This window comes from Poecilia formosa, unplaced genomic scaffold (assembly GCF_000485575.1).
Source record: "Poecilia formosa unplaced genomic scaffold, Poecilia_formosa-5.1.2 Scaffold62, whole genome shotgun sequence".
In the NCBI taxonomy this organism is placed as follows: Eukaryota; Metazoa; Chordata; class Actinopteri; order Cyprinodontiformes; family Poeciliidae; genus Poecilia; species Poecilia formosa.
This window is the reverse complement of record NW_006800001.1, coordinates 1,587,285-1,613,565: the sequence shown is the minus strand read 5'-3', so window position 1 is coordinate 1,613,565 and position 26,281 is coordinate 1,587,285. Positions and strand designations below refer to the sequence as shown.

The following is a 26,281-nucleotide window of genomic DNA, read 5'->3' as shown; positions in this document are numbered from 1 at the left end:
ATGCTAGAGCCGCAGAGTGTTTGTAACTGTACTCATTTTCAATGTGCAGGAAGGAGTCTGAATGTGATGAGAATGATATCCGTCTTCCTTTTGTCACTTGTGTGAAAGATGGATAGGAAAAACGATAGGCCCCAACCCTGAAAACCTCAACTGGATAGCTTTTTAATCACTACAGTGTTTTCTCCACACAGCCTCTTTTAACTATTCAACTAAACAGCAGTGAGATAAGTGAATTCCTAACATAATTATGTTGGCTGCTTGTTCGCTTTCAGTTTTAATCAGGATTCCCGTGAAATAAATGACTGATGTGGCGTTTCAGTCTTTATATAGCACAGCTCAATGTGAGTGGGTGGGTGGGGGATTCTGCTTTATATTATGTAGTCTATGCTCTGTGTATTGATATGTTTCAAGGGGATCTCTCCTCACTGCAGCAAGCACAGAGAGCAGGGATTGCTTTTGTGGTGTTATTTTTAACACGGTGACTCAGACTGAGTCAACTTTGTTAAAGATCTTTTTGCTGTGTTTGTAAACTCATTCATAAAGGCTTGTTCATTTATTCCAGAAGCCGTTTTGTCTCTGGCACAGCAGATTAAACCGCATCAACTGCGTGCTCTTAATGCTCCAAAGGAAACAAGTCAGAAAAGATAAGAAATGTTAAACTCACTGTGCAGTTAAAGATGGGTAGACCCATGATAAACAACAACACAATCAAAATTCTCTGTCACATTATTTAGTCAGAGAAAGAGGAAATATTTCCATGCCTGCATCTCTCTTTATTTTTCTTCCTTGCAGTTTGTTTTTGTACTGAATAAACCATATTGAATAGAAAATAGATGATATTCTCTCCTCTCAAAGGCTTTCATTCATCTCACCCAAACTGTTGGCAGGAGTGTTATTGTTGGACTCGATGTGCCTCTAAATAGAAAGAACTGATTCAAGGCAAACCTTGATGTTTATTTTTGATGGTGGGTTTTGTGTCTGCATTATAATTTTTATTACAGCATTATAAAGTCTTCCTGTCATAATGTGTGTGTGTCCTTGCTCTTAAGGGAGCTTTAATAATGATGGTGCAATAATTTCTGGACAGAATCGAGGATTGGCTGCCAGCCTTATGACTTGGGCTGAATCACATTTACTAGACTTGACCTTTACTTTAATTAATTTAAGATGCATTTTTAGGTTTTGTGTTTTGCTTTGCCATTACACAAATGTATATATACTGTAGGTTGTAAACCAAATTTAAATGTAGAACAAGCATACTTGACAAAATTTGAAGATCAGTCTTAGTTAAAGTATATTTAAACCTTTAAATTTATAGTCAAGCAGAATGTAGTATAAATTGTATATCTACAAGTTTTACCCTTTAGGGTAATACCAGAATATTTATTTTTTTTTCTTCAGAAAAACAAATTAAAATAATGAGTAAAATGCATTAGTATGCATTGAACCACACATTGCAGTACACTGGTTGTTCCTGTTGTAAAATAATTTAATTAGGAGGATTTACTTTTGATTTTTTTTTTAGAGGTTCCAACCGGCAACTCACAGGTTACAGGATGAAGCCCTACCTCATGAGCCACTGCCACCCCTAAATTTAATTTATCATTATCCACCCATGTTTATCTATTGGGCCAATCCTGATATGCTCAGAAAAGACTAAAATCGGGCAATACCGATGTTAATGCTGATGTATCTTGCTACTATTGCAGTGTGTTTTGCAGTTAGTTTGAAGGACCTGTGTTTTTCTTCAGTCCACTAAGCACTCTTGATATGCTGTTATTTCAGGTCAGTGTCTGCAGGCCTCAACTCACCTGCTAAGACCAACTCCATGGAAAAGAAGCTTAATCTGAAAAGCAAAGAATTACAGGAAACTCAAGACAAATGCCATAAGGTAGGAGAGCAAAGCCACGTTTTTATATTTCATCACAGTTCATTGTCACTAAAGCATTCATTCTCAACAGAGATTTGTTAAATAAAGCTTTCTTTCCAAAACTCCTTTGTAAGCATCCCCTGAAAAGAAATTTCATGCAAACCAAAGCGACTAATTCCTTATTGGAAACTGTAAAATTCTGTTTGCACGTTTTGGATTTTGAACAAAATCGACCCAACAATGTGGGTTTTATTACCAGACTCGTCGTGTTTATTCTGGCAGACTGGCTTAACACAGATCAGAGAAGCTTCTGTTTGTGCTTCAATAAGCCAAGATAATCTTTTTGTTTGTACAACATCACATCTTTGTAATTTGCGGCATTGACGGTGGTGCGATGGGTCAGAGAAATCGCTCATAATCTGAATCAGAGTAAGCTTTACTGGCCAAGTGCGAGTTGGCACACGGAACATATTGCTGCTCATTTTTGTCATTTTCATGCAGCGTATGGTCACATTTCACAGTGTGAGCATAAAACCACGGTTTCTTTCTTTCTTTATTGCCTTAAATTTTTAACCTTCGCTTGAAGGCGTGGAATATAACGTGTCTTCTTTGCGTTAAGATGGAGCAAGAAATCTCCAGGTTCCAGCGTAAAATGACTGACCTGGAGTCAGTGCTCCACCAGAAGGATGTGGAGCTGAAGGCGTCCGAGACGCAGAGAAGCATCCTGGAGCAAGACCTCGCCACCTACATTACTGAGTGCAGTGTGAGTCATACTACCAGCTCATTCAGATGTGTTGGTAGGCTGCCGGAGAATGTTTGAATGTGCCGTTGTTAAAGGGGTGATTGCTCATTCAGACATCTGTGCAGCTTTTACACCACCGACCGTGTTGATTGGACCTTGTGTTTGCATGCATGTGTCTGCAGAGCCTGAAGCGGAGCTTGGAGGAGGCACGCGTCGAGGTCTCCAGAGAGGACGATAAGGCCATGCAGCTGCTGCACGACATAAGAGAACAGAGCAACAAGCTGCAAGAAATTAAGGAACAAGTATGTCATGGGGGGAGGGGGAAAGACCCCAAGAAGGTTAAATTTTTCCCACTCGCAACATTGGAGTCTTTTCCAAGTCTTCTGTAAATTTTCAGGGTTTATTTTAAGCCATATTTGATAGCAGAGTGAGTGAGGAAGCAGTGAGATAATATTTCCCCCTCTGTGTGTCTGTTACACAGACGGGGCTTCCCCTCTGGGTGGCCGACACTCATAAAGGTCATCAGAGCAGATGGCATCCCTGCAAGGTTCAAAACATGAGCAATTGACCAAGAGGTTCTCCCAACCACCATACAGGGGGCAGGGGGACACCCAGTAATTACACTGGCTCAGACACACCAGGGCTTCATGTAAAATATGCAGAGGCAAACCACAAATAACTATGATCTGAATCCATATAGATGTTCTATTAGTAAATCAGCTGTGTCTTGCCNAGTCAGCTGCAAAGATGAGGCTTAAAAATTTAGTAAAGCATGTGCAAGACCTCTAGAAATCCTTTTAACCCCCTCTTATGATTAATGACATGACTCATGCTATTCTCTTCTTCAGTGTATCAGTCTGGCAAAGTGTGGCTGGTTGTCTTTTTTTTAAACATCTCTAGAGTTTATTTAGATTCAGTGAAGGAAACTTTTCTACAAAAATTGTGTTTCTGTCAGCCTCTAAACCGACCCTTTTTCTTACACAACCCAATCTTTGTTTGTGTTGACCCCACATTGACTGAGGTTGAAGGAAAAGGAATTTTCTGCTCAGTAAAGCTGTACATTACATAGTGAGGTTTTTTTCTGCCTCCCCCTTATATATATATATATATATATATCTTACTTAATGCTCCCTGCGTGTCAATCTCAATTCTTCATCGCTCTTCTTCACTGCCCCCCTTTCCCACCCTGCTCACTAACTGAGCATGGACAAAAATACAAAGCATCCATCTTTATCCGTGTGTCAGAGAGGCTCCCAGTCTCTCTGTTGCTAGGTAACGCTAGAGAATGCTCCTGTTCATTCAGACTCTCAGACCATTCATGCGCCAGGGGCTCTCGCCTGTTAAGTGTGTGTGTTGAAGGAACCGAATAGCTCCAATCAACTTGACCAGTTTCTTTCTCCTCAAGGTGCAGAAAACTGCCAAAATATCCTTCAGTTATTTGTGTTTTCAGATAAAATGTATGCAAATATTGAATGAGATATAATTTCTGGCATGTTGGCTTCGCCGGAAGGGTGTTATTTAACGCTTTGATCACAGCAATACACACTGCACAGGGATTTTGCGGGTATTCTTGGTCTATTTTTAGCAATGCTTTGACTGCGGTATCAGAGATAAATCTGTAATGGTATCCGCTCCTTACATAAGGAATTTATAATGAGGAGAAATACCCTATGAGCTTAATCTGAACATAGCTTTGATGTGAGCTCAGATGCATGATATGTGATCCAACACTTATTGCTGTCTCATGTAGATGATAAATATTCAGCGATTGAAATCAGCCAGTTTGCATTTGATCGGCCCAAAATCAACAGTACAATAAATGTTTTGTGTTTACGAAATGCATCCTAACTTAAAACTCCCACTGGTTTGTCTGTAAATATGACAGTTATTTCTTTCTAGTTTTGAAAAAAATCTGATGAAATTTTGGGACATATGCATACATACAGTGGTGTTTCATGATATAAATCAAGTGTGGGCATATAAGAAAGTGAAAGTCCATCAGAGTGGCCAAATATGTTGTTTACAAACATAACGGATGGACCCTGAAATATTATATCCTACCAAATACTAGATGTAAGTAGTTCTCAGTGTTGCACACTTTGAAATTGTGGCTGGGATTCGATATATTGTCTTGTTCTAAAATGTAATGTTTTATTTTATTGCATCATATTTTATTTGTGTTCCGTTATTGTGTTCTTTTCTATCGACTTTGTCTGTCTGTGTGTGTGTCTTGAGGCCATGGAGTACTTGCCAGGCGGTGACCTGATGTCTCTGCTGAACCGATACGAGGATCAATTTGACGAGTCAATGGCTCAGTTTTATTTGGCTGAGTTGGTAGAAGCCATTCAGGCAGTCCACCAGCTGGGTTACGTCCACAGGTTAGACACTCGAAGCTATATCTATCTCTTTACTGCTTTCCCTTCAGTGTGTGGTAAAAGGAAGAGCCACTAGAGTTTATGAGTTGGTTTTGCTACTTTGTTTTTCACTAAATTGGTTTTGACGTCCGAGTCAGACAGCATAAAGTATAAAAAAAACAAAAAACAATACTGATGTTTCCTAATGTGCTCCATTAAACTTAGAGTAGCTGACTTGTTAAAGTACTGAGGCAACAAAAAGCTTTTTAAAAGCAGTATCATATGTCCTATAAAATATTTCCTTACAGAGATGTCAAACCAGAAAACATTCTCATCGACCGGACTGGTCACATTAAGCTCGCCGATTTTGGATCAGCTGCCAAGTTGACTGCAAACAAAACCGTAAGTAGATTACAGGGTCTTGACTTCAGTGTTATTAACAGTGACCTCACTGAAATGGGTTGGTTGAATGAGATCTTGAAATTTGATAACGTTGAGTGAAGGTTTCCTAGTATTACTGCAAAGTTTAAAAACTTATGGATACCTTTGCCTTATGGAGTTTCAAAGCAGCTTTGACTGACTTTATCAAGATGGAAATATTTCCAAACATGCCAGTTGGTTGGTAAGTACAAGAAAAATATAGTATCGTCTTTTTTTAGCTGGCTGACTGGGAATGGGCAGAATCCTGCAGCAGAGGAAGTGCTGCATTAAAGTCCTTACTCTGACTCTTATTAAAATAAATTTTATATGCTAACATAAAAAGTGGAATTTAGTTTGATTTGAGTTTGACTTTTTTCTTTCTTCTATTTTCTAAAAGAAGTCTAATAATGCCATGGTGTATTTTGTTTGTTTTCTGGTAAACTGTAATTCTTTAATTGTGTCCTATCCTATTAAATGTTGAATGTGCAGTCATAAAAGCCATTCATTTTTAATAAATCTTGGCCAGTTTAAATGAACGTGTGCTGCTTTATAACTGAGTGTAAAATTCTACGATAGAGGCAGGTTCGGAATTAAGTTTGAACTCAAATGTAAATAATTTAAATAAAAATGTTGAAACTCTATAAATTTGTGGCCATATAGACTTGTGCATTGAAGGGTATAGTAATCCTGTAAACCACATTAGCTGTATGATTGAAAAATTTTGCGACTTTTAAACTATTTATTTATTTTTTTTTAATACCTTGGTTAGTCTTAATACCAGTAACCCACAGTTTACTGGTATTTGAAGTATTTTCTAAATGTTTCCAGGTAGCCACTGCCACAGTCCCTGTTGGAACCCAGGACTTTCTGTCCCCAGAGGTCCTGACAGTCATAAACGGCGGCTCTCAGAGCACCTACGGGGTTGAGTGCGACTGGTGGTCCCTTGGCGTTATTGCATATGAGATGATCTACGCCAAGTCTCCTTTTTCTGATGCCACATCTACCAAGACCATCAACAACATTCTTAATTTTCAGGTATGTCTGGTACGGTGATCATTTAAAGAAAAAATAAATCTAGTCATTATATTATTCAAGAAATGAATAATTATTGAATGCCCATCTCCTTTGCCTCCAGCGTTACTTAAAGTTTCCAGAAGAGCCTCATGCCAGTAAGCAATTTGTTGACTTGGTGCGGGGCTTGCTGTGTGGAGCGAGAGAGCGTCTGGGCTACCAGGGACTGCGGTGTCACGCCTTCTTCTCAAATGTAGACTGGAACAACTTAAGACAAGGTGGGGGGAATCCCCTCCTTCTGACACTCTGTTTTCTGCCTCGTAGTAACAGTATGAACAAATGCTTAGTCTCTCTATAGGTGTGTTTATATGCTTCTGGATGTATGCAAGCAACAAAGAGTAATTGCATTATGAAAGGCGTTTTCAGTTGTGAAATAATGAGCCTCTGTGAGCCGTTGGCAGCGGGCCAGCTCCTTCTGTAGGGGAGAAAATGGGAGGAAGGCTGACGGTGAAGATCTGCAACTCATCTGCTTCTTAACAGACGCAGCACAAATCCTGAACGCAGGCTACACCAGCAGGCTTTCCGTGGCGGAAGCACACGCCTGATGATTTAACATCGTTGTTTTTGTTCGGTTCGACAGCGTCAGCTGAGTAGCTTTTGGAAAAAGCACAACTCTAACCCTTGAAGAAATATTTTCTGTCAAACGTGTCTGACCAGTATCCCAGTTTACTGGTTAAATACACTTGTTGTAAGCAAACTCATCTTTTTTTGCTCATCAGATCTGATGTGTTCATTAAATTTTCTTATCATATATTTCTCATTTGAAAGATGTCCTCTTTGCAAGTAGTATTTATGATAGACTTTTGAAAACTGAAAAGTGTTGATTATTTTATAATTAAAAAAATTAAACACCTTTATACAATTTGGGGGGGAAAAATCTGTTCTTGATATAAAACACTGTTTAAGAAGTATCTCATGTTTACATGTTTGCATTAGATATTCAGTCCTTGTTTATTGACAGTTCAACACAGATGGAGCTTTTTGCTTCAGCTGCGACTCCAGCTGATTAGCTCGCTCTGCTGCAGTGAGGGAGAGCGAGCGAGCATGTGTATGAAAGGAGGAGAGAGGTGGAGGGAGGAACACAGGCAGCATGTGCATCAACGCGCGACTTGCCGCACTCTAGGCTCCCACCGCTCTGCTCCTCCTCCCTTCCTTTCTCTTTCCTTTCTCCTTGTGTTGTTCTTTTAAACATAATTTTTTTACTACCTTTTTTTTTTTTCGTTTTCTTGCCCTCTTCTGTTCCCTCCTCTCTCATCCTTTTTTACTCTCGCAGTTCCGCCGCCTTTCGTTCCTGCGTTGCATGCTGAGGATGACACCTCTAATTTTGAGGAGCCGGAGCAGGCTGCCCCCTGGCCAGCCTCAGCAACCCAGCGAGGAGCTGTGCCAGCAGGCTTCCGGGGCCAGGATCTGCCCTTTCTAGGCTGGTTCTTCAGCAGAGCATTAACAGCATTGGCCAAATCTGAGTAAGTGCTACTTGTTTACCAATATGTTTTGGTCTTCTCTTTCCCTTTAATTCACAGTGAATCCACAGTAATCATCATTTCCTTTGCATATGCCTCCTGTAACATCTTTGTTGTTCCCCCATACTAACACTGGCTCCTTTGCTGCTGTTGGGCTTCATAATATGCTGGTAGCCCTCTTCCAGGTGACCCAGCATTGTGGCCTGGGCAGCTGGTCTTGTCTATGTTAATAGTTTTCTGCCTGTTGGGGCTTAAAATTAATTTGTCCATTCGATGTTTAAAACGAGAACGGAATCGGAGCTAATTTCTGATGTTTCTTTCTCATGATTTCTATTTTTCTTTCTTGTTTTGTGTGTTTTGCGACCACACATGGCTCATCCGATGCGTAGGCAGATAAAATAAACGAACCAGAGGATGCTGGGCTGCGTTATCTTTCCATGAACACTGATTGGTATGCGGCTGAGTGTGTCAATGAGGTTTTCTGAGACGTGGAACCCCACACACAGGCACACTCCCACCGTCGCTGCCGTTGTTGTGGTTTCACCGTTTCCCTGTGAGACATAATGAGCTCCTGACTTTTAACAGCCCAAGCTTGGGAATGTAATTTATCTTTATGGTATTTGGCTTCTTAACCTCTGATAATAAAGCAGGAGGACGGGTTTCAGTTCTCTAGCCCCCTCCCTGGGCCGGTGCTCTCTCCGGTTAATGGTGCTGGAGAGACTGCGGATCATGACAGCAGCAGCAGCAACAGAAAGGGAAGAAAAAGCGTTAGCAGATTAGACAGAAAAAAAAAGGCTGAGAGCTCAGATTGGGGGAGAAAATCTATTTCTATGGTTACTACCGTGATGTTTTTTTCCCTCCCCTCTTCAGCCCCCACCCCCATCTTTACCGGTCTTATCTCCTCCTCTTGTTTTCTCCCTCTTCTAATGTCTCTGTCTCTTGCTGTTATAACATCACTCATCTGCTAGAGCTTTTCAACTGAAGCCAGTCGTTTTGTTTGTGGCGTTTGACAAAGAGAAGCCCAGAACCCTAACAATCTTTCAGTATCGTGTGGGTGCATGCATATGCATGTCCACAATCTTCATTGCAATTCCAAAAAAAAAAAAGGGGGGATAGGGTAATAAGCCAAGAGTCAGGCATAATGACATGCTAATCATGTGTTTTGGGGTTTCCAGTCATGATTTATTTGCTTTTCACTCTTTTTGACCTTGATTGCCCGACTCCTCATTAGGAAAACTACAACAAAAATCTCCTCCACAGCTTGCCTCATGTTTCTGAGAAGCCTTCTGTTGCCTGGTGCCAAGAAATCATTGTTACATTTCATTATATTCTGTGCTCGTCAGTGTATCTGTAATGTGTTTGGTTTGAGGAGTTTCTCTTGTCTACTGACGATTGTGATTGACTAGAGTAGAGTAGAAAGTCTTTCTGGTCTGTCATCTAACACTTAGGTTGAGAGTATGATACGTTGACAGCTCCTTATTAGAATTCCCTGAATGATGCCAGATGGCTGGCAGGGTGTGTAAAAGTTTTATTCAAAGTCTCCAGAGGATAAGTTGTATTCATTTAGCTGACCATTTAACTCTCGTCCAAAGTTTAACGTGGTGTAAGGTTACTCTTTAGTGAGCTTTGTTGGCAGCTAATGCCCACAGTTTTGGCGATATCTGCTGAGGACGGTTGGAAGCTTTGATATCCTATCATAAGTGGAGCTTTCAGACTTACCTCTTAGCACCAGTTGCCCCACTTGAATATTATAGGGTGAGGAAGTAAAACTCCTTTGTAAGGTATTTGTCATGTTGACCTTTAGTAAATCTTTGAAAACTAAATACCTGCTACATTTAAAGTCGGTGCTTATTGAATAAAAAAGGGCTGCAAAATACATCGCAACTATGTCATCATCACAATACAAGTGTATGCAATATTCATATCCCAAGCGACTGTCACAGCTGTAGATGTTCACATTGGATGCAAATGACATTGCCCAAAATGTTAAAGGTCGCACAGAGTGATAGAAACACAGATGTGCAAGCCTAGCACAGAATGTTATATTTTCATACAACATAAGTGGACTAAGCTGAAATTGGCTTTTAGTTAGTCAGGCTGTCTGCTCAGGTAGCCACTCTGCAGGCAGCTGTTTAACAGGCGTGTTGATTGTAGCTTCCTAGCAGGTACTTTACCTATGGCATTGGCTGGTTCTCCTTCAGTGTCTGTACCATGATCTTCTGTGTTTTTGACAGCCAGAGATTTCTCCAATCTGCTAAAAGCCTATTGGCGATATTATTCAGTCGGCAGATAGGCAATGTGCAGCAACAAGTGAAGGAGGGGCTTAACTTCAATACTGTGTACTTCATGCAGCCAGAAAAACCTCTAATTGTTGTGGATTTTAACCATAAAACCTTAGCATACCTTGATATTGTTTGCCAGATCAGTCCTGATCCTTGGTTTGGAGATCTTATGCATTTCACTCATTAATTCACAATTTTCTTTAAGAAATGCTCTTTTATTATATAGACATTTAGAAGTAACAATTTTGAAAGTATAAAATGAGAGTTTAATTTAAATGAAGCAATCCTAAGTTGTTCCTCATGTTCATAAATATGGTAATATTGGTAAAATATGACTGATTTTTGCCACCAGATGATGCATGTTTTTATGGATAGGTGGTGTTTAGACTGTTTTGCTTTTAGAAAAAACCGCCCGAATGATCAGAAATTTGCATAAAACTGATTTCCAAGACACAATCTTTCTATTGGTTTGTTGATCCTGATTTCTAGCTGCTGTTAGAACCTTGTGCCTTGACGTGGCTTTTCTTCTTATTCATATTTCTCTTGCGTCATAAATATATTCCGTGTATACACCAGATCAATGCTAATAAGCCTTAAACATACATGCCTTCCTCCTGTTCCTGTCTTTTATCGATTCCCCTCAGTAATGCGGTCTGCACTGAGTCCTCATTTATTTTTCAGCCATAGTTCAAAGAAATGACAACCACCATGTTCTTTACAGAGGGCTCTAGTATTTTCTCTCCTTTACATTTATTTATTTTTTGTATTTTCTCTTCTTCCTACAACATGCTAGAGCCGCAGAGTGTTTGTAACTGTACTCATTTTCAATGTGCAGGAAGGAGTCTGAATGTGATGAGAATGATATCCGTCTTCCTTTTGTCACTTGTGTGAAAGATGGATAGGAAAAACGATAGGCCCCAACCCTGAAAACCTCAACTGGATAGCTTTTTAATCACTACAGTGTTTTCTCCACACAGCCTCTTTTAACTATTCAACTAAACAGCAGTGAGATAAGTGAATTCCTAACATAATTATGTTGGCTGCTTGTTCGCTTTCAGTTTTAATCAGGATTCCCGTGAAATAAATGACTGATGTGGCGTTTCAGTCTTTATATAGCACAGCTCAATGTGAGTGGGTGGGTGGGGGATTCTGCTTTATATTATGTAGTCTATGCTCTGTGTATTGATATGTTTCAAGGGGATCTCTCCTCACTGCAGCAAGCACAGAGAGCAGGGATTGCTTTTGTGGTGTTATTTTTAACACGGTGACTCAGACTGAGTCAACTTTGTTAAAGATCTTTTTGCTGTGTTTGTAAACTCATTCATAAAGGCTTGTTCATTTATTCCAGAAGCCGTTTTGTCTCTGGCACAGCAGATTAAACCGCATCATCTGCGCGCTCTTAATGCTCCAAAGGAAACAAGTCAGAAAAGATAAGAAATGTTAAATTCACTGCGCAGTTAAAGATGGGTAGACCCATGATAAACAACAACACAATCAAAATTCTCTGTCACATTATTTAGTCAGAGAAAGAGGAAATATTTCCATGCCTGCATCTCTCTTTATTTTTCTTCCTTGCAGTTTGTTTTTGTACTGAATAAACCATATTGAATAGAAAATAGATGATATTCTCTCCTCTCAAAGGCTTTCATTCATCTCACCCAAACTGTTGGCAGGAGTGTTATTGTTGGACTCGATGTGCCTCTAAATAGAAAGAACTGATTCAAGGCAAACCTTGATGTTTATTTTTGATGGTGGGTTTTGTGTCTGCATTATAATTTTTATTACAGCATTATAAAGTCTTCCTGTCATAATGTGTGTGTGTCCTTGCTCTTAAGGGAGCTTTAATAATGATGGTGCAATAATTTCTGGACAGAATCGAGGATTGGCTGCCAGCCTTATGACTTGGGCTGAATCACATTTACTAGACTTGACCTTTACTTTAATTAATTTAAGATGCATTTTTAGGTTTTGTGTTTTGCTTTGCCATTACACAAATGTATATATACTGTAGGTTGTAAACCAAATTTAAATGTAGAACAAGCATACTTGACAAAATTTGAAGATCAGTCTTAGTTAAAGTATATTTAAACCTTTAAATTTATAGTCAAGCAGAATGTAGTATAAATTGTATATCTACAAGTTTTACCCTTTAGGGTAATACCAGAATATTTATTTTTTTTTCTTCAGAAAAACAAATTAAAATAATGAGTAAAATGCATTAGTATGCATTGAACCACACATTGCAGTACACTGGTTGTTCCTGTTGTAAAATAATTTAATTAGGAGGATTTACTTTTGATTTTTTTTTTAGAGGTTCCAACCGGCAACTCACAGGTTACAGGATGAAGCCCTACCTCATGAGCCACTGCCACCCCTAAATTTAATTTATCATTATCCACCCATGTTTATCTATTGGGCCAATCCTGATATGCTCAGAAAAGACTAAAATCGGGCAATACCGATGTTAATGCTGATGTATCTTGCTACTATTGCAGTGTGTTTTGCAGTTAGTTTGAAGGACCTGTGTTTTTCTTCAGTCCACTAAGCACTCTTGATATGCTGTTATTTCAGGTCAGTGTCTGCAGGCCTCAACTCACCTGCTAAGACCAACTCCATGGAAAAGAAGCTTAATCTGAAAAGCAAAGAATTACAGGAAACTCAAGACAAATGCCATAAGGTAGGAGAGCAAAGCCACGTTTTTATATTTCATCACAGTTCATTGTCACTAAAGCATTCATTCTCAACAGAGATTTGTTAAATAAAGCTTTCTTTCCAAAACTCCTTTGTAAGCATCCCCTGAAAAGAAATTTCATGCAAACCAAAGCGACTAATTCCTTATTGGAAACTGTAAAATTCTGTTTGCACGTTTTGGATTTTGAACAAAATCGACCCAACAATGTGGGTTTTATTACCAGACTCGTCGTGTTTATTCTGGCAGACTGGCTTAACACAGATCAGAGAAGCTTCTGTTTGTGCTTCAATAAGCCAAGATAATCTTTTTGTTTGTACAACATCACATCTTTGTAATTTGCGGCATTGACGGTGGTGCGATGGGTCAGAGAAATCGCTCATAATCTGAATCAGAGTAAGCTTTACTGGCCAAGTGCGAGTTGGCACACGGAACATATTGCTGCTCATTTTTGTCATTTTCATGCAGCGTATGGTCACATTTCACAGTGTGAGCATAAAACCACGGTTTCTTTCTTTCTTTATTGCCTTAAATTTTTAACCTTCGCTTGAAGGCGTGGAATATAACGTGTCTTCTTTGCGTTAAGATGGAGCAAGAAATCTCCAGGTTCCAGCGTAAAATGACTGACCTGGAGTCAGTGCTCCACCAGAAGGATGTGGAGCTGAAGGCGTCCGAGACGCAGAGAAGCATCCTGGAGCAAGACCTCGCCACCTACATTACTGAGTGCAGTGTGAGTCATACTACCAGCTCATTCAGATGTGTTGGTAGGCTGCCGGAGAATGTTTGAATGTGCCGTTGTTAAAGGGGTGATTGCTCATTCAGACATCTGTGCAGCTTTTACACCACCGACCGTGTTGATTGGACCTTGTGTTTGCATGCATGTGTCTGCAGAGCCTGAAGCGGAGCTTGGAGGAGGCACGCGTCGAGGTCTCCAGAGAGGACGATAAGGCCATGCAGCTGCTGCACGACATAAGAGAACAGAGCAACAAGCTGCAAGAAATTAAGGAACAAGTATGTCATGGGGGGAGGGGGAAAGACCCCAAGAAGGTTAAATTTTTCCCACTCGCAACATTGGAGTCTTTTCCAAGTCTTCTGTAAATTTTCAGGGTTTATTTTAAGCCATATTTGATAGCAGAGTGAGTGAGGAAGCAGTGAGATAATATTTCCCCCTCTGTGTGTCTGTTACACAGACGGGGCTTCCCCTCTGGGTGGCCGACACTCATAAAGGTCATCAGAGCAGATGGCATCCCTGCAAGGTTCAAAACATGAGCAATTGACCAAGAGGTTCTCCCAACCACCATACAGGGGGCAGGGGGACACCCAGTAATTACACTGGCTCAGACACACCAGGGCTTCATGTAAAATATGCAGAGGCAAACCACAAATAACTACGATCTGAATCCATATAGATGTTCTATTAGTAAATCAGCTGTGTCTTGCCCCACTTCAAATGATCCCATTATTTTATTTCTTTTTTATTAAAAAACAAATCTGAAAAAATGGAATGATCTCTGGACCCATCGAAATAATTTTTTAACAACTAAATGAACAACTTCTTTTTTTCTTTGCTTTATTTTTTTTTTCCGCCCCTCGTTATTATTCACTACCGCGTGCTGCTCCTCAGGAGTACCACGCCCAGCTGGAGGAGATGCAAGTGACCATCAGGCAGCTGGAAGAGGACCTTTCAGCTGCAAGGCGTCGCAGCGACCTCTACGAAGCCGAGCTGAGAGACTCCAGACAAACAAGCGAGGAACTTAAACGAAAAGCAGTGGAATACCAGCAGAGAATCCAGAAGGTTTATTTACTTTTTTTTTTTTTAAATCAAAACAAACTAGATCTATAGATTGTCTAAAGCGTCCTCAATTTTAAATCCTTGTTTTCTCTTCAGTTATTTGCACTCATTATGTAGTAGTTTAATATTTCCTTATTGTGCAAATGAAACGATGAAGGTCTTCCTCGTGTCGAGCAATTGGAGCAAAACTGCAGATCCATGGTGTTTCATTTTCCTCCAGTGCTTCAAAGCTCTTGGATTAATTAGTAGTTTATAAGAACAAAGCTACACGACTGTATCGATAGTTGTGGATACATTTCTGCTGGGTAATAAATATAGTCATTCATATGATAAATTTCACTAAAATCATTTTTATTTCTCAGAAGTCCATCATTTAACGGTAAGCCGTGTTCTCAGTGAGGGAATGTTGACTAACCTGTCTGTTGTTATTCATTTTCAGGCCAAAGAGCAGGGAAAAGCTGAAGTGGAGGAGCTTCTTTCCAAACTCGAGAAGGTAAATGAGGAATCAGGCTGCTGTTTATTTTTGCAAATCTAAAGTTATCAAATTTGATTAGTAAATTCACTCTTTGCTACCTCGTAGACCAACTCTGAACAGCAGGTGAAAATCCAAGAGCTCCAAGACAAACTGTCTAAGGTAAATTTACCTGTATCCGTTTCCCTTTTCGCAAACAAAGAACTCATGTTCTCTGCACGTTGCAAAAATGTAAGGATGCAAGCAGCTTTGTCACATTTGCATTTTGCTATAGAACTCAGTTTATTCACATGAGTAGCTTTTCTTTATTTATTTTTTTCTTTCTTCGACCTCCATGGGTAAGGTTTGGACAAGAACATCAAGATGCTTGTCTTGGGACACATTAGCAGCCTTTGACCTTCTGATTTTTCCCCAGGCAGTGAAAGCGAGCACAGAAGCCACGGAGCTGCTGCAGAATGTCCGACAGGCCAAAGAGCGACTGGAGCGGGATCTGGAGCGCCTGCGGGGGAAAACCGACTCCAGTGATACTTTAAAGCGTCGTCTGAGAGAGACGGAGGTACCAGCCTAAATCTGTTTGAACAACACAGTGCCGAGCATTATTCGTTGGAGAAGGCAAGTAACGGTCAGGAAGAAAAGCTGAAAAGTCATTTGAGAACTCTTGAGCAGGTGCAGAGAATGACAGGTCAGGTTGAGGAATCTAGAAAGATGAAAAGCCAGCTGCTGTTTACTCCACAAACCTGGCATGTTTTGATTAGTGACCAGAAGAAGTCGCTGTCAAAAAAAAACCTCCTAATGGCCATAAGCTATTTAGAGGCACAGCAAACATGGGAAAAGGTTTACTAGCCAGATAGGATGATTCTGGTCTGTTGCGGTCTGTGTGTTGGTCTCTTATCCCATTTGGAATATAACAAAGTTTGTGTTTGTAATATTACGAGTTGTGAAAAAGTTTAAGGGGTCTTTAAACCTTTACAAGGCACTGTATTAAGGTAGATATGGACTTGGAATTTTATCACAGTATTTTATGATACCATTTATTCATTTTTTTTATGTAACTTCAAGGCACAACTTTTGTACAAATACTGTGTTTGGAAAACATTCCTATTTGAAATGGGTTTCTTCAAGCCGCCACTTAAAGAAGTCTGATTTATATCACTAAACTGCACATTAAGACTTCATTTAATCCGATTTTTGAATTTACTGATTTCTCCACTTTGGAACAAAGAGCAGAGAAAATAGTAAAAATAACATTTTAGTCTTTTTTTTTTATATAGTAGCTGAAATTTATCATAAGTCAAAATTCTTATCGTGACAAAACATTTTTGAAGATAAATGGTAGATGGCATGATGAATACCCGCTGTTACGCNCTGCAAGGCGTCGCAGCGACCTCTACGAAGCCGAGCTGAGAGACTCCAGACAAACAAGCGAGGAACTTAAACGAAAAGCAGTGGAATACCAGCAGAGAATCCAGAAGGTTTATTTACTTTTTTTTTTTTTAAATCAAAACAAACTAGATCTATAGATTGTCTAAAGCGTCCTCAATTTTAAATCCTTGTTTTCTCTTCAGTTATTTGCACTCATTATGTAGTAGTTTAATATTTCCTTATTGTGCAAATGAAACGATGAAGGTCTTCCTCGTGTCGAGCAATTGGAGCAAAACTGCAGATCCATGGTGTTTCATTTTCCTCCAGTGCTTCAAAGCTCTTGGATTAATTAGTAGTTTATAAGAACAAAGCTACACGACTGTATCGATAGTTGTGGATACATTTCTGCTGGGTAATAAATATAGTCATTCATATGATAAATTTCACTAAAATCATTTTTATTTCTCAGAAGTCCATCATTTAACGGTAAGCCGTGTTCTCAGTGAGGGAATGTTGACTAACCTGTCTGTTGTTATTCATTTTCAGGCCAAAGAGCAGGGAAAAGCTGAAGTGGAGGAGCTTCTTTCCAAACTCGAGAAGGTAAATGAGGAATCAGGCTGCTGTTTATTTTTGCAAATCTAAAGTTATCAAATTTGATTAGTAAATTCACTCTTTGCTACCTCGTAGACCAACTCTGAACAGCAGGTGAAAATCCAAGAGCTCCAAGACAAACTGTCTAAGGTAAATTTACCTGTATCCGTTTCCCTTTTCGCAAACAAAGAACTCATGTTCTCTGCACGTTGCAAAAATGTAAGGATGCAAGCAGCTTTGTCACATTTGCATTTTGCTATAGAACTCAGTTTATTCACATGAGTAGCTTTTCTTTATTTATTTTTTTCTTTCTTCGACCTCCATGGGTAAGGTTTGGACAAGAACATCAAGATGCTTGTCTTGGGACACATTAGCAGCCTTTGACCTTCTGATTTTTCCCCAGGCAGTGAAAGCGAGCACAGAAGCCACGGAGCTGCTGCAGAATGTCCGACAGGCCAAAGAGCGACTGGAGCGGGATCTGGAGCGCCTGCGGGGGAAAACCGACTCCAGTGATACTTTAAAGCGTCGTCTGAGAGAGACGGAGGTACCAGCCTAAATCTGTTTGAACAACACAGTGCCGAGCATTATTCGTTGGAGAAGGCAAGTAACGGTCAGGAAGAAAAGCTGAAAAGTCATTTGAGAACTCTTGAGCAGGTGCAGAGAATGACAGGTCAGGTTGAGGAATCTAGAAAGATGAAAAGCCAGCTGCTGTTTACTCCACAAACCTGGCATGTTTTGATTAGTGACCAGAAGAAGTCGCTGTCAAAAAAAAACCTCCTAATGGCCATAAGCTATTTAGAGGCACAGCAAACATGGGAAAAGGTTTACTAGCCAGATAGGATGATTCTGGTCTGTCGCGGTCTGTGTGTTGGTCTCTTATCCCAATTGGAATATAACAAAGTTTGTGTTTGTAATATTACGAGTTGTGAAAAAGTTCAAGGGGTCTTTAAACCTTTACAAGGCACTGTATTAAGGTAGATATGGACTTGGAATTTTATCACAGTATTTTATGATACCATTTATTCATTTTTTTTATGTAACTTCAAGGCACAACTTTTGTACAAATACTGTGTTTGGAAAACATTCCTATTTGAAATGGGCTTCTTCAAGCCGCCACTTAAAGAAGTCTGATTTATATCACTAAACTGCACATTAAGACTTCATTTAATCCGATTTTTGAATTTACTGATTTCTCCACTTTGGAACAAAGAGCAGAGAAAATGGTAAAAATAACATTTTAGTCATTTTTTTTAATAGTAGCTGAAATTTATCATAAGTCAAAATTCTTATCGTGACAAAACATTTTTGAAGATAAATGGTAGATGGCATGATGAATACCCGCTGTTACGCTGCATAACAAGTTTCTTTCACTGCTTTCCTTTCTTCTGTGTCATCATCGCCACTTTTCTGTGCACTTACTTTTTCTGCTGGGTTCTTGTTGTTGTGTAAGCAGGAGGGCAGGAAGACCCTGGAAAACCAAGTAAAGAGGCTGGAGATGGTGGAGCGTCGGGAGAATAAGCTGAAAGATGACATTCAGACCAAATCTCAACAGATCCAGCAGATGGCCGAAAAGATCCTGGTGGGAGAGCCTTAGATTAAAGCTCATTAATACTCTTCACTACTCCACCCTTAATTTCCCCACTGCCCTGCGCCTTCCACCCTTCTAACCCCATAATGGTCAAGGCTCAGTCATTAATGGATGTAGGAAATGGACGTAGGGAGCCGAGGCTCGCAGATAGTTTGAAAAGATTTGGTGTTACATTTATGGATTTTACCATTTTCAACATGAACAGGCACCGCTACAGTCAGCTTGTGGATTTCCAGCTTTTTAATGCAAGTTTTTTTTCTTTGTTTTATTTCTCCTGTCATTTTGAGTGAGAGTGGATTTATTAGTTGCATTGTTCTGTCTTAATTGTTACTGCTGATTTTGTTATAATGCTCATAATTTCCCCAGGAACTGGAGGAGAACCTGAGGGATGCCCAGTCAACGGCTCAGAGGATGGAAACTCAGCTGGTTCAGAAGGAGAGGCTTTTTGAAGATAAGATCAAGGTGAGACAGAAAATCCTCTTCTTTTCAGGTCTAAAATTTTCAATTAATGTCGCCGTCACATGTCTTACAGCAAAACCTGACAATGCTCTATTTATAGTTTCCACCCCAGGTTTCATAGTTAAGCCGTGAAGTATGTCTTGTAGCGGGTTATAAATGAAGCGTGAGCATCTCTGATGTAATCTGACCAGTCTCCTATTTTCCGGCTCTGACTGATCCAGGTCCTGGAGTCCCAGATGAAGGCAGACATGGCCGAGAAGGAGAGCCTCGAGGCAAAGAGGGCGCAGCAGGAGGAGGAGTCGAGAGAGAACTGCAAACTAATCAGCGAACAGAAAGCTGTAAGACAACAAAATCTTCCTCTAATTCTTTACTGAAGTGGATTCAGAGGTTACTTATGTCTGCCTAGTTAAGGCCCGCATGTGCTTAACTTGCCTATTTGGGAACATCTAATGATTTGGTTGTAAGATTATTTCTTCAGATATCCAATTTGGTTGCTAGCGCCTTAGTTTCTTATCGCAGTTTAGCTGGATTGACAAGTTAATTGGCAGAATGGTTCTTGTTGCTCAACACAGCCAGGGCTTAAGTTTTAATCTCGTTAATGTGTTAGCCTGGAAGCCGTTAAGAAGCTTTCCCAGATCGTCAACTGCTAAATAGATTCAAATAGGACTTTGTAAACGTTTAACATTATGCTAACTTTAAACAAAAATGTACTGGCTAAATATCTGCTGTTATTCTTAATGACTTTGATTCGCAAACTGATCAAGAAATTTATTGGGTGAGTGGGTTTGTTAGACGTTGATGTGCCGGGTGTTAATTGTATCCCTGCTCTACTGCAGACCATCAATGCCATGGATTCCAAGATGAAGAACCTGGAGCAGCGCATCGCCGAGCTGTCCGAGGCTAACAAGCTGGCCGCCAACAGTAGCATCTACACCCAGAAGAATATGTGAGTGAACAAAGCGTCCAGCACATGCTGTTCTTCACCAGTATACACCTAAACAATGCTGGACTTTATTATTTCAAATGTTTAACTCAGAATTCTCATTTGAGAAATTTTGCCTTAAGAAATTAGTCAAGCAAATAAATAATAGCCACATTCGCGTTTCCTTTTCTTGGCAGGAAAGCCCAGGAGGAGATGATCTCAGAACTTCGTCAGCAAAAGTTTTACTTGGAGTCTCAAGCAGGCAAGCTAGAGGCTCAGAATGCCAAACTAGAGGAGCACTTGGAAAAAATGAGTCAGCAGGAGCAAACCAGGAGAACCCGGCTGATGGAGCTGGAGAGTCGGCTGCGGGAGGTAAGGCAACAGGAGGCAAATGGTGCTAAATCTGTAAACTCAAGATTAAGTCATTCACTTAAACCGGCACAGAATCCAGTCTTGTATCGTGACAGGATTAAGGAGCTGATCAGCTAGTCTGCTTCTGTAGCTTTCATGTAAATGTAGCAATAAAAGTCTAGAAAGAAATCCCTACTACAAAAAAATTCAGATTTATTAGCCAGATTTCAACAAATGAGGAAGGGATTAAAATCAAACGAAAACTTGAAATTTGTCTTAAAATTTGTTACATTTGTCCTTCACTGGGAAATGTATCCTAATAGTCAGCTGTTTATTTTTTTTTGTACAGTTTGATAAAAAGTCGCTAAATAGTCTCCTCCTCTTATTGAGAGCTTGTCTGTAGATGTTGCTGACCGACAGCCTGCTGTCATGTCTCTGCCTTCTTGCACTCTACTGAGAACCGATACACAGCCTGGCACTAAATACTCGCCTCGCTGTCCTTTAGCCTGCAGACGGATTTCCTCTGCCCTCTCTCAGAGGAAACTGTGAGATTTCAGCATGGAAAAGATTTTTGCGGCTCATTTTTTGACTTTCCGATTTTATACTGTTCTGACCCACCAATAGTGATTGTAGAGGATTACTTTTTAGAAACTATATTTAAAAGAATTTAAAATATTTGTTAGCCTTTTCGTCTTTTATTTATTTACATTAGGAGCAGAGTCATGTACTTAAGAGAGGAGTCTCTGTTTAAATGATTGGATTTAACATTTTACACTTCATTCATTGTCCCATACTAGGAATTATTACAATTGATAATTGTAAACATCAATCAACTTTGAGATTTCAAGCAGGATGACATTTCCAAATTTAACTTGTTCCATGACAGACAAACTGTTCAAAAAGTATGATGAAAGCAGACTGTACGGTAATCTATTCAGCCTTCCTGTTATCTCCTGGTCAGTTTGTTTCTTTTTCAATTTACCAGACTGTCCCAAAAGCAGAAGGCTTGCCATTGTACACATAAAGTTGGGTAAATAAAAGCTCATTTCAAAAGTGCAAGAAGACCAGTAACGAGTGAAGGATAGTTCTGTTTTTCTGAAGGAACAGCCGACATGCCTTGTTGTTTACTTTTGCTTAATATAGTTATTTAAATGTTTTTAAAGCTGAATGAGTTTTGAAAAGGGAAACGAAATATAGAGACAAATATTTGTTCATTTTTGCTAAATTTTTTCTGTATCTTAATTTATATCCATCCATTCATGTTTCAAATTTTCATCCAGTTATCCACCCGTCAGTTTTTCATCCATCCTCACACACATATCAGTCCTTCTGTCTGTCTGTCCTCTTCACGGTCTGTGGCTTTTCTGCAGGTTTAGTTTTTTAAGCCAGACAACAGTAGAGATATCTTCCATAATTTCATGAAACTGGCTGAAAAGAACAGAAAACGATGGAAATTTGAGTTCTTTGTTAAAAATGCTTACTTGTTTTCCATGCAGATGGGCCTTGAACATGAAGAAGAGAAACTGGAAATTAAGAGACAAGTGTCAGAGTTGACCTTGTCTCTTCAAGAGCGCGAGTCCCAGATCAGTAGCCTGCAGGCTGCACGCCTCGCCCTGGAGAGTCAGCTGCAGCAGGCGAAGACGGAGCTGGAAGAGACCACTGCTGAGGCAGAGGAGGAAATCACTGCACTGAGGGTAAGAGACGCTACTCCAAGCAGACAAGGACAAGATCTCAGAAAGTTGCTGCTCAGTAAGTTTGGCATAGATGGGGAGCGAATATCCTGCAGCAAAATGCCTCGGGTCCTTATCCATTATGACAACTCAGAACCATGTAAGCAGTTGTAGGATAATTTTACACTGGAACACCATTTATTAAAAGGAAAAAGTTACATAATTTCACATTGTATATCTATTTTCGTCATCTTTTTTCTGCAGAACCACAGAGACGATATTCAGCGCAAATTTGATGCCTTAAGGGACAGTTGCTCAGTAAGTGCTGACACTGCCTTTGTTTTCCTCTTGTCTGGTCACAACTATCAAATGTTTGCCATAAGATTTGTGCAGTATGTGTAAGAAATAACTAATTTACTCGGGATCTCATTACAGATACAAAATAGTTGTGGTGCATTGAGTTACATGTGATCACAGAAACAAAAAATATTGATGTATTATGACCACTTATCTGCATGGGGTTAACGCCTCCACCTGTTTGTTTTTGCCTCAGGTGATCACTGACCTGGAGGAGCAGCTCACACAGCTGAGTCAGGAGAATGCTGAGCTGAACCGCCAGAACTTCTACTTGTCGAAACAGCTTGATGAAGCGTCGGATGAGAGGGAGGATAAGATGCAGCTCAGCCAGGAGGTGGACCGCCTCAGGAGGGAGGTGGCTGACCGGGAGATGCACCTCAACAACCAGAAACAGGTTAAATGACAGCAACTCAGTTGTCTTTTAACAGTGTGTCCTGCAGCCTGACAAAGTTTTTAAATTCAGATATCTAAAATCAAGGCCATAAAATGGTTTAAATTTATTAATAAAAATGGAATTTGGCCTCAAATATGACTATCACAGGTCTTAAACTTTGTTGTGGCGCGACTATTTAATGTTGGGGATTTTTTGAAAGGCAAAGGTTTGAGTCCCACGCAGACATCTTTATTGTATTCTGTGACTCAAGGCGGTTGACGCTACTGCTAACTAGCTGCTAATAAACTCTTGTTAACTTTGTTGTGTCCGTCATCTGTAAATGCACATTTTTCTGCAGTTCGTTAAATTACATCCATCTTTGCCACTAACTCACTTCTACTGCCATCCCCCATACATATATATGTATAAATATGCAATCTTCTTTTGCAAATTTGTCGCGTTTAAAGTCTTAGATTTCATTCACGATGGACTTAAAAAGTCATAAATTGGAGTTGGTAAAATCTGCAGGAACCACCACTTAACATGGTGTGGATTTCAATCCAAGCTGGTGAGGATTTAAATGTATTTCAATTTAAAAAATATATTTAAGATTATACATTTAGACATAAAAAATTATTACTATTGAGCTAAAATACTCATTCAGTGTCACAGTAATTTTGTTGTAACATGAAAACCTTGTGAGACATAACGGCATTTAAAGCGAAAGTAAAGTGAATAATGGCATAATGTTGACAAACCATGTTTTTCTCTTGAATTTATGCTCCCAGAACATTGAGACACTGAAGACAACATGCAGCATGCTGGAGGAGCAGGTGGTGGAGCTGGAGTCTCTGAACGACGAGTTGCTGGAGAAAGAGAGACAGTGGGAGGCATGGAGAGGAGCTCTGGAGGACGAAAAAAACCAAGCAGAGAGACGGACCAGAGACCTGCAAAGACTACTGGATAACGAAAAGCAGAACAGGTAAAACTGTTTTTTTTTTTTTTTTTTTTTTTTTTTTTAAATTCACATTAACATACAATTTAATAATGTCATTCTCTTTATATATTAGATCTTTCAATGTTACTAGACGATTTTTTGGTTCTGATCACAGGCTTCGTGCAGAGCAGCGCAGCACCGAGTCTCGTCAGGCAGTGGAACTGGCCGTCAAGGAGCATAAGGCCGAGATACTGGCGTTACAGCAGGCTTTGAAAGAGCAAAGACTGAAAGCTGAAAGTTTGTCTGACACTGTAAGTATGTTGTCTGTCTTCACTTTATTCACTTCCTTATGGTCTAGATTTATTTCTAAACCATGCACAGTTTATGAGACGGATGCATGCAAATGCAGTGCCTGTAGAAATAGGGCTTTTGTGGATGCATCTGAGCATTTCCCTGTTGGAATACCACACTATGTCCAGAGTTTTACTATGGAATCTAAATGGTCAGCCTCAGAAGAACGATAATTGACTCAGATGTTCAAGCACAACCTACAAACAGGAAAAGCTTTAAACCAGCAATACCTGGAAAATAAATGAATACAAGTCTTAGTAGCCTCTGCTGAGACAGTTAAACATTAGCATGGACTGTGAAAGTGGTTATCAACAAACAAGTCTCTTGAAGTTCGACAGATGTTCGCAGCTGCCTACAGACATGAGTCAAATGACTTCTGGAGACGCTTTATAGCCTCCAGAAGTCACTTATTGTGTTATTTTTAACTCTCTGACAAAGTAAACCTAAGAACAGTGATGCTCAGTGTGTATATTTCTGGACGTTTGAAACTTTGTGCACAGTTTTGGTTCTTCAGACAATGATCGCTAACTCATCAAAACTGGTTCCAGAGTGAATGCAGACAGGATTGGGCTTGTGTTTATTGTGGATAACTTAAAATATTATTAATTAAATGTACAAACAGTCTGTACCAGGAAATCCTTCATTTATGTGAGCTCATTTCTAATTAGAAAAGTGGACAAATATCCAGCCAGAAATGTCCTATAGGCTTGTTGAAGGCAACATAAAGCATGTAGTTCTTCTGTCCCTTTCCAAAAGACAGTAGTGTAATATTTTTGGAAAATTATCCCCCATTACTGTCTTTGACCTGGAAGTGCCGTTTAGCGTAATATTTATGATCAAAGTGATCTGATGAAAGTTCAGTCAATTATTCTGTCTTGTGAGCAAGACTACCTGGATCAGAATACCATCAGTATTAGGTCATTATAATGTGTGAACTTCCTGATCTTCTCCACTTTTGTAACATATTCTAATCTTTATGAAATTTAGAAGCTTGGATCTTTCGAACAGACATTTTCTTTGATATCGGTAAACTTAGCTTCATCAGCCATCGTAGCTTTCTTTCATGAAACATGTCTGTGACTGGCTTTTGTCGCAGCTCAACGATCTGGAGAAGAAGCACGCGATGCTGGAGATGAACGCTCGCAGCTTGCAGCAGAAGCTGGAGACCGAGAGGGAACTGAAACAGAGGTTGATGGAAGAGGTAGAAAGTCACCAGCAATTAGCCAGAGCAACATGTCTGTGCCTATTAAGAACATTGGTTTGAAAGGTTTTGTTTTAACTGTATTTTGTGATGCCCCCACCCCCACCCCCTCCAGCAAGCGAAGCTGCAGCAGCAGATGGACCTTCAGAAAAGCCACATTTTCCGTTTGACTCAAGGCCTTCAGGATGCCCTGGACCAAACCGACATGCTCAAAACTGAGAGGACAGACCTGGAGTACCAGCTGGAAAATATACAGGTGCTCACTTATGTACCTCTTCAGACAAATGAAATGCGATCTCCTCTGGAGAGGAAGATGCTCCTAATTATTAGATACATTAGCCACAGCGAAAAGTGTCTCGGTAGAGCGATGATGGTTATAAATCCTGATTAGTTTTCCTACACATGCTTCTTTTCAAAGCAGTCTTTTGAGGCATTTCCTTCTCTGAGCCTCTGATTTCCGTACTACAGGCTGTGTACTCCCATGAGAAAGTAAAAATGGAGGGCACCATCTCCCAGCAGACCAAACTCATTGATTTCCTGCAGGCCAAAATGGACCAACCCACCAAAAAAAAGAAGGTAGGTACAGGAAAATATTTCAGTTTACAGAATCGTACTATGATGATCTCAGCCAGCTAATAAGTGGATTACCATTTCTCCTCTGTACAGGGCATCTTTGGACGGCGGCGTGAAGATGTAGGCACCACTACTAATGGTGCTCTGGCTCAGCAGGCCCAGCCGGCGGTCCCCATGCCGTACGGTGACATGAAAATGGCCTTGGACAAGGAGCGCTCCAGGTGTGCAGAGCTGGAGGAGGCGCTACAGAAGATGAGGATAGAGCTGCGCTCCCTCAGAGAAGAAGGTACGGTCTGCCATCTTTAAAGCTCTGGGCTTTACTACATAATACTAGTAATGGTAATAATAGCAGTAATAGGGTTAATTATAGTAACAATTATATCTAAATAAATAT

The 26,281-nt window shown here is 40.0% G+C and overlaps 1 protein-coding gene across 1 annotated transcript in view; it reads left to right on the top strand.

The window, feature by feature from the left end:
- cita (citron rho-interacting serine/threonine kinase a) overlaps positions 1-26,281 on the top strand; it is a 53,737-nt gene that overhangs the window by 12,386 nt on the left and 15,070 nt on the right. The window contains exons 8-32 of the mRNA XM_016672498.1: positions 645-653; positions 6,231-6,421; positions 6,522-6,675; positions 7,731-7,920; positions 12,771-12,876; positions 13,475-13,618; positions 13,780-13,899; positions 14,513-14,683; positions 15,120-15,173; positions 15,261-15,314; positions 15,568-15,708; positions 18,559-18,684; positions 19,060-19,155; positions 19,374-19,490; positions 19,989-20,098; positions 20,272-20,446; positions 21,922-22,119; positions 22,360-22,413; positions 22,649-22,846; positions 23,614-23,807; positions 23,938-24,073; positions 25,210-25,314; positions 25,430-25,570; positions 25,783-25,890; positions 25,981-26,178. Coding sequence (XP_016527984.1) covers positions 645-653; positions 6,231-6,421; positions 6,522-6,675; positions 7,731-7,920; positions 12,771-12,876; positions 13,475-13,618; positions 13,780-13,899; positions 14,513-14,683; positions 15,120-15,173; positions 15,261-15,314; positions 15,568-15,708; positions 18,559-18,684; positions 19,060-19,155; positions 19,374-19,490; positions 19,989-20,098; positions 20,272-20,446; positions 21,922-22,119; positions 22,360-22,413; positions 22,649-22,846; positions 23,614-23,807; positions 23,938-24,073; positions 25,210-25,314; positions 25,430-25,570; positions 25,783-25,890; positions 25,981-26,178 — 3,290 coding nt within the window. The remainder of the gene's footprint in view (positions 1-644; positions 654-6,230; positions 6,422-6,521; positions 6,676-7,730; positions 7,921-12,770; positions 12,877-13,474; positions 13,619-13,779; positions 13,900-14,512; positions 14,684-15,119; positions 15,174-15,260; positions 15,315-15,567; positions 15,709-18,558; positions 18,685-19,059; positions 19,156-19,373; positions 19,491-19,988; positions 20,099-20,271; positions 20,447-21,921; positions 22,120-22,359; positions 22,414-22,648; positions 22,847-23,613; positions 23,808-23,937; positions 24,074-25,209; positions 25,315-25,429; positions 25,571-25,782; positions 25,891-25,980; positions 26,179-26,281) is intronic.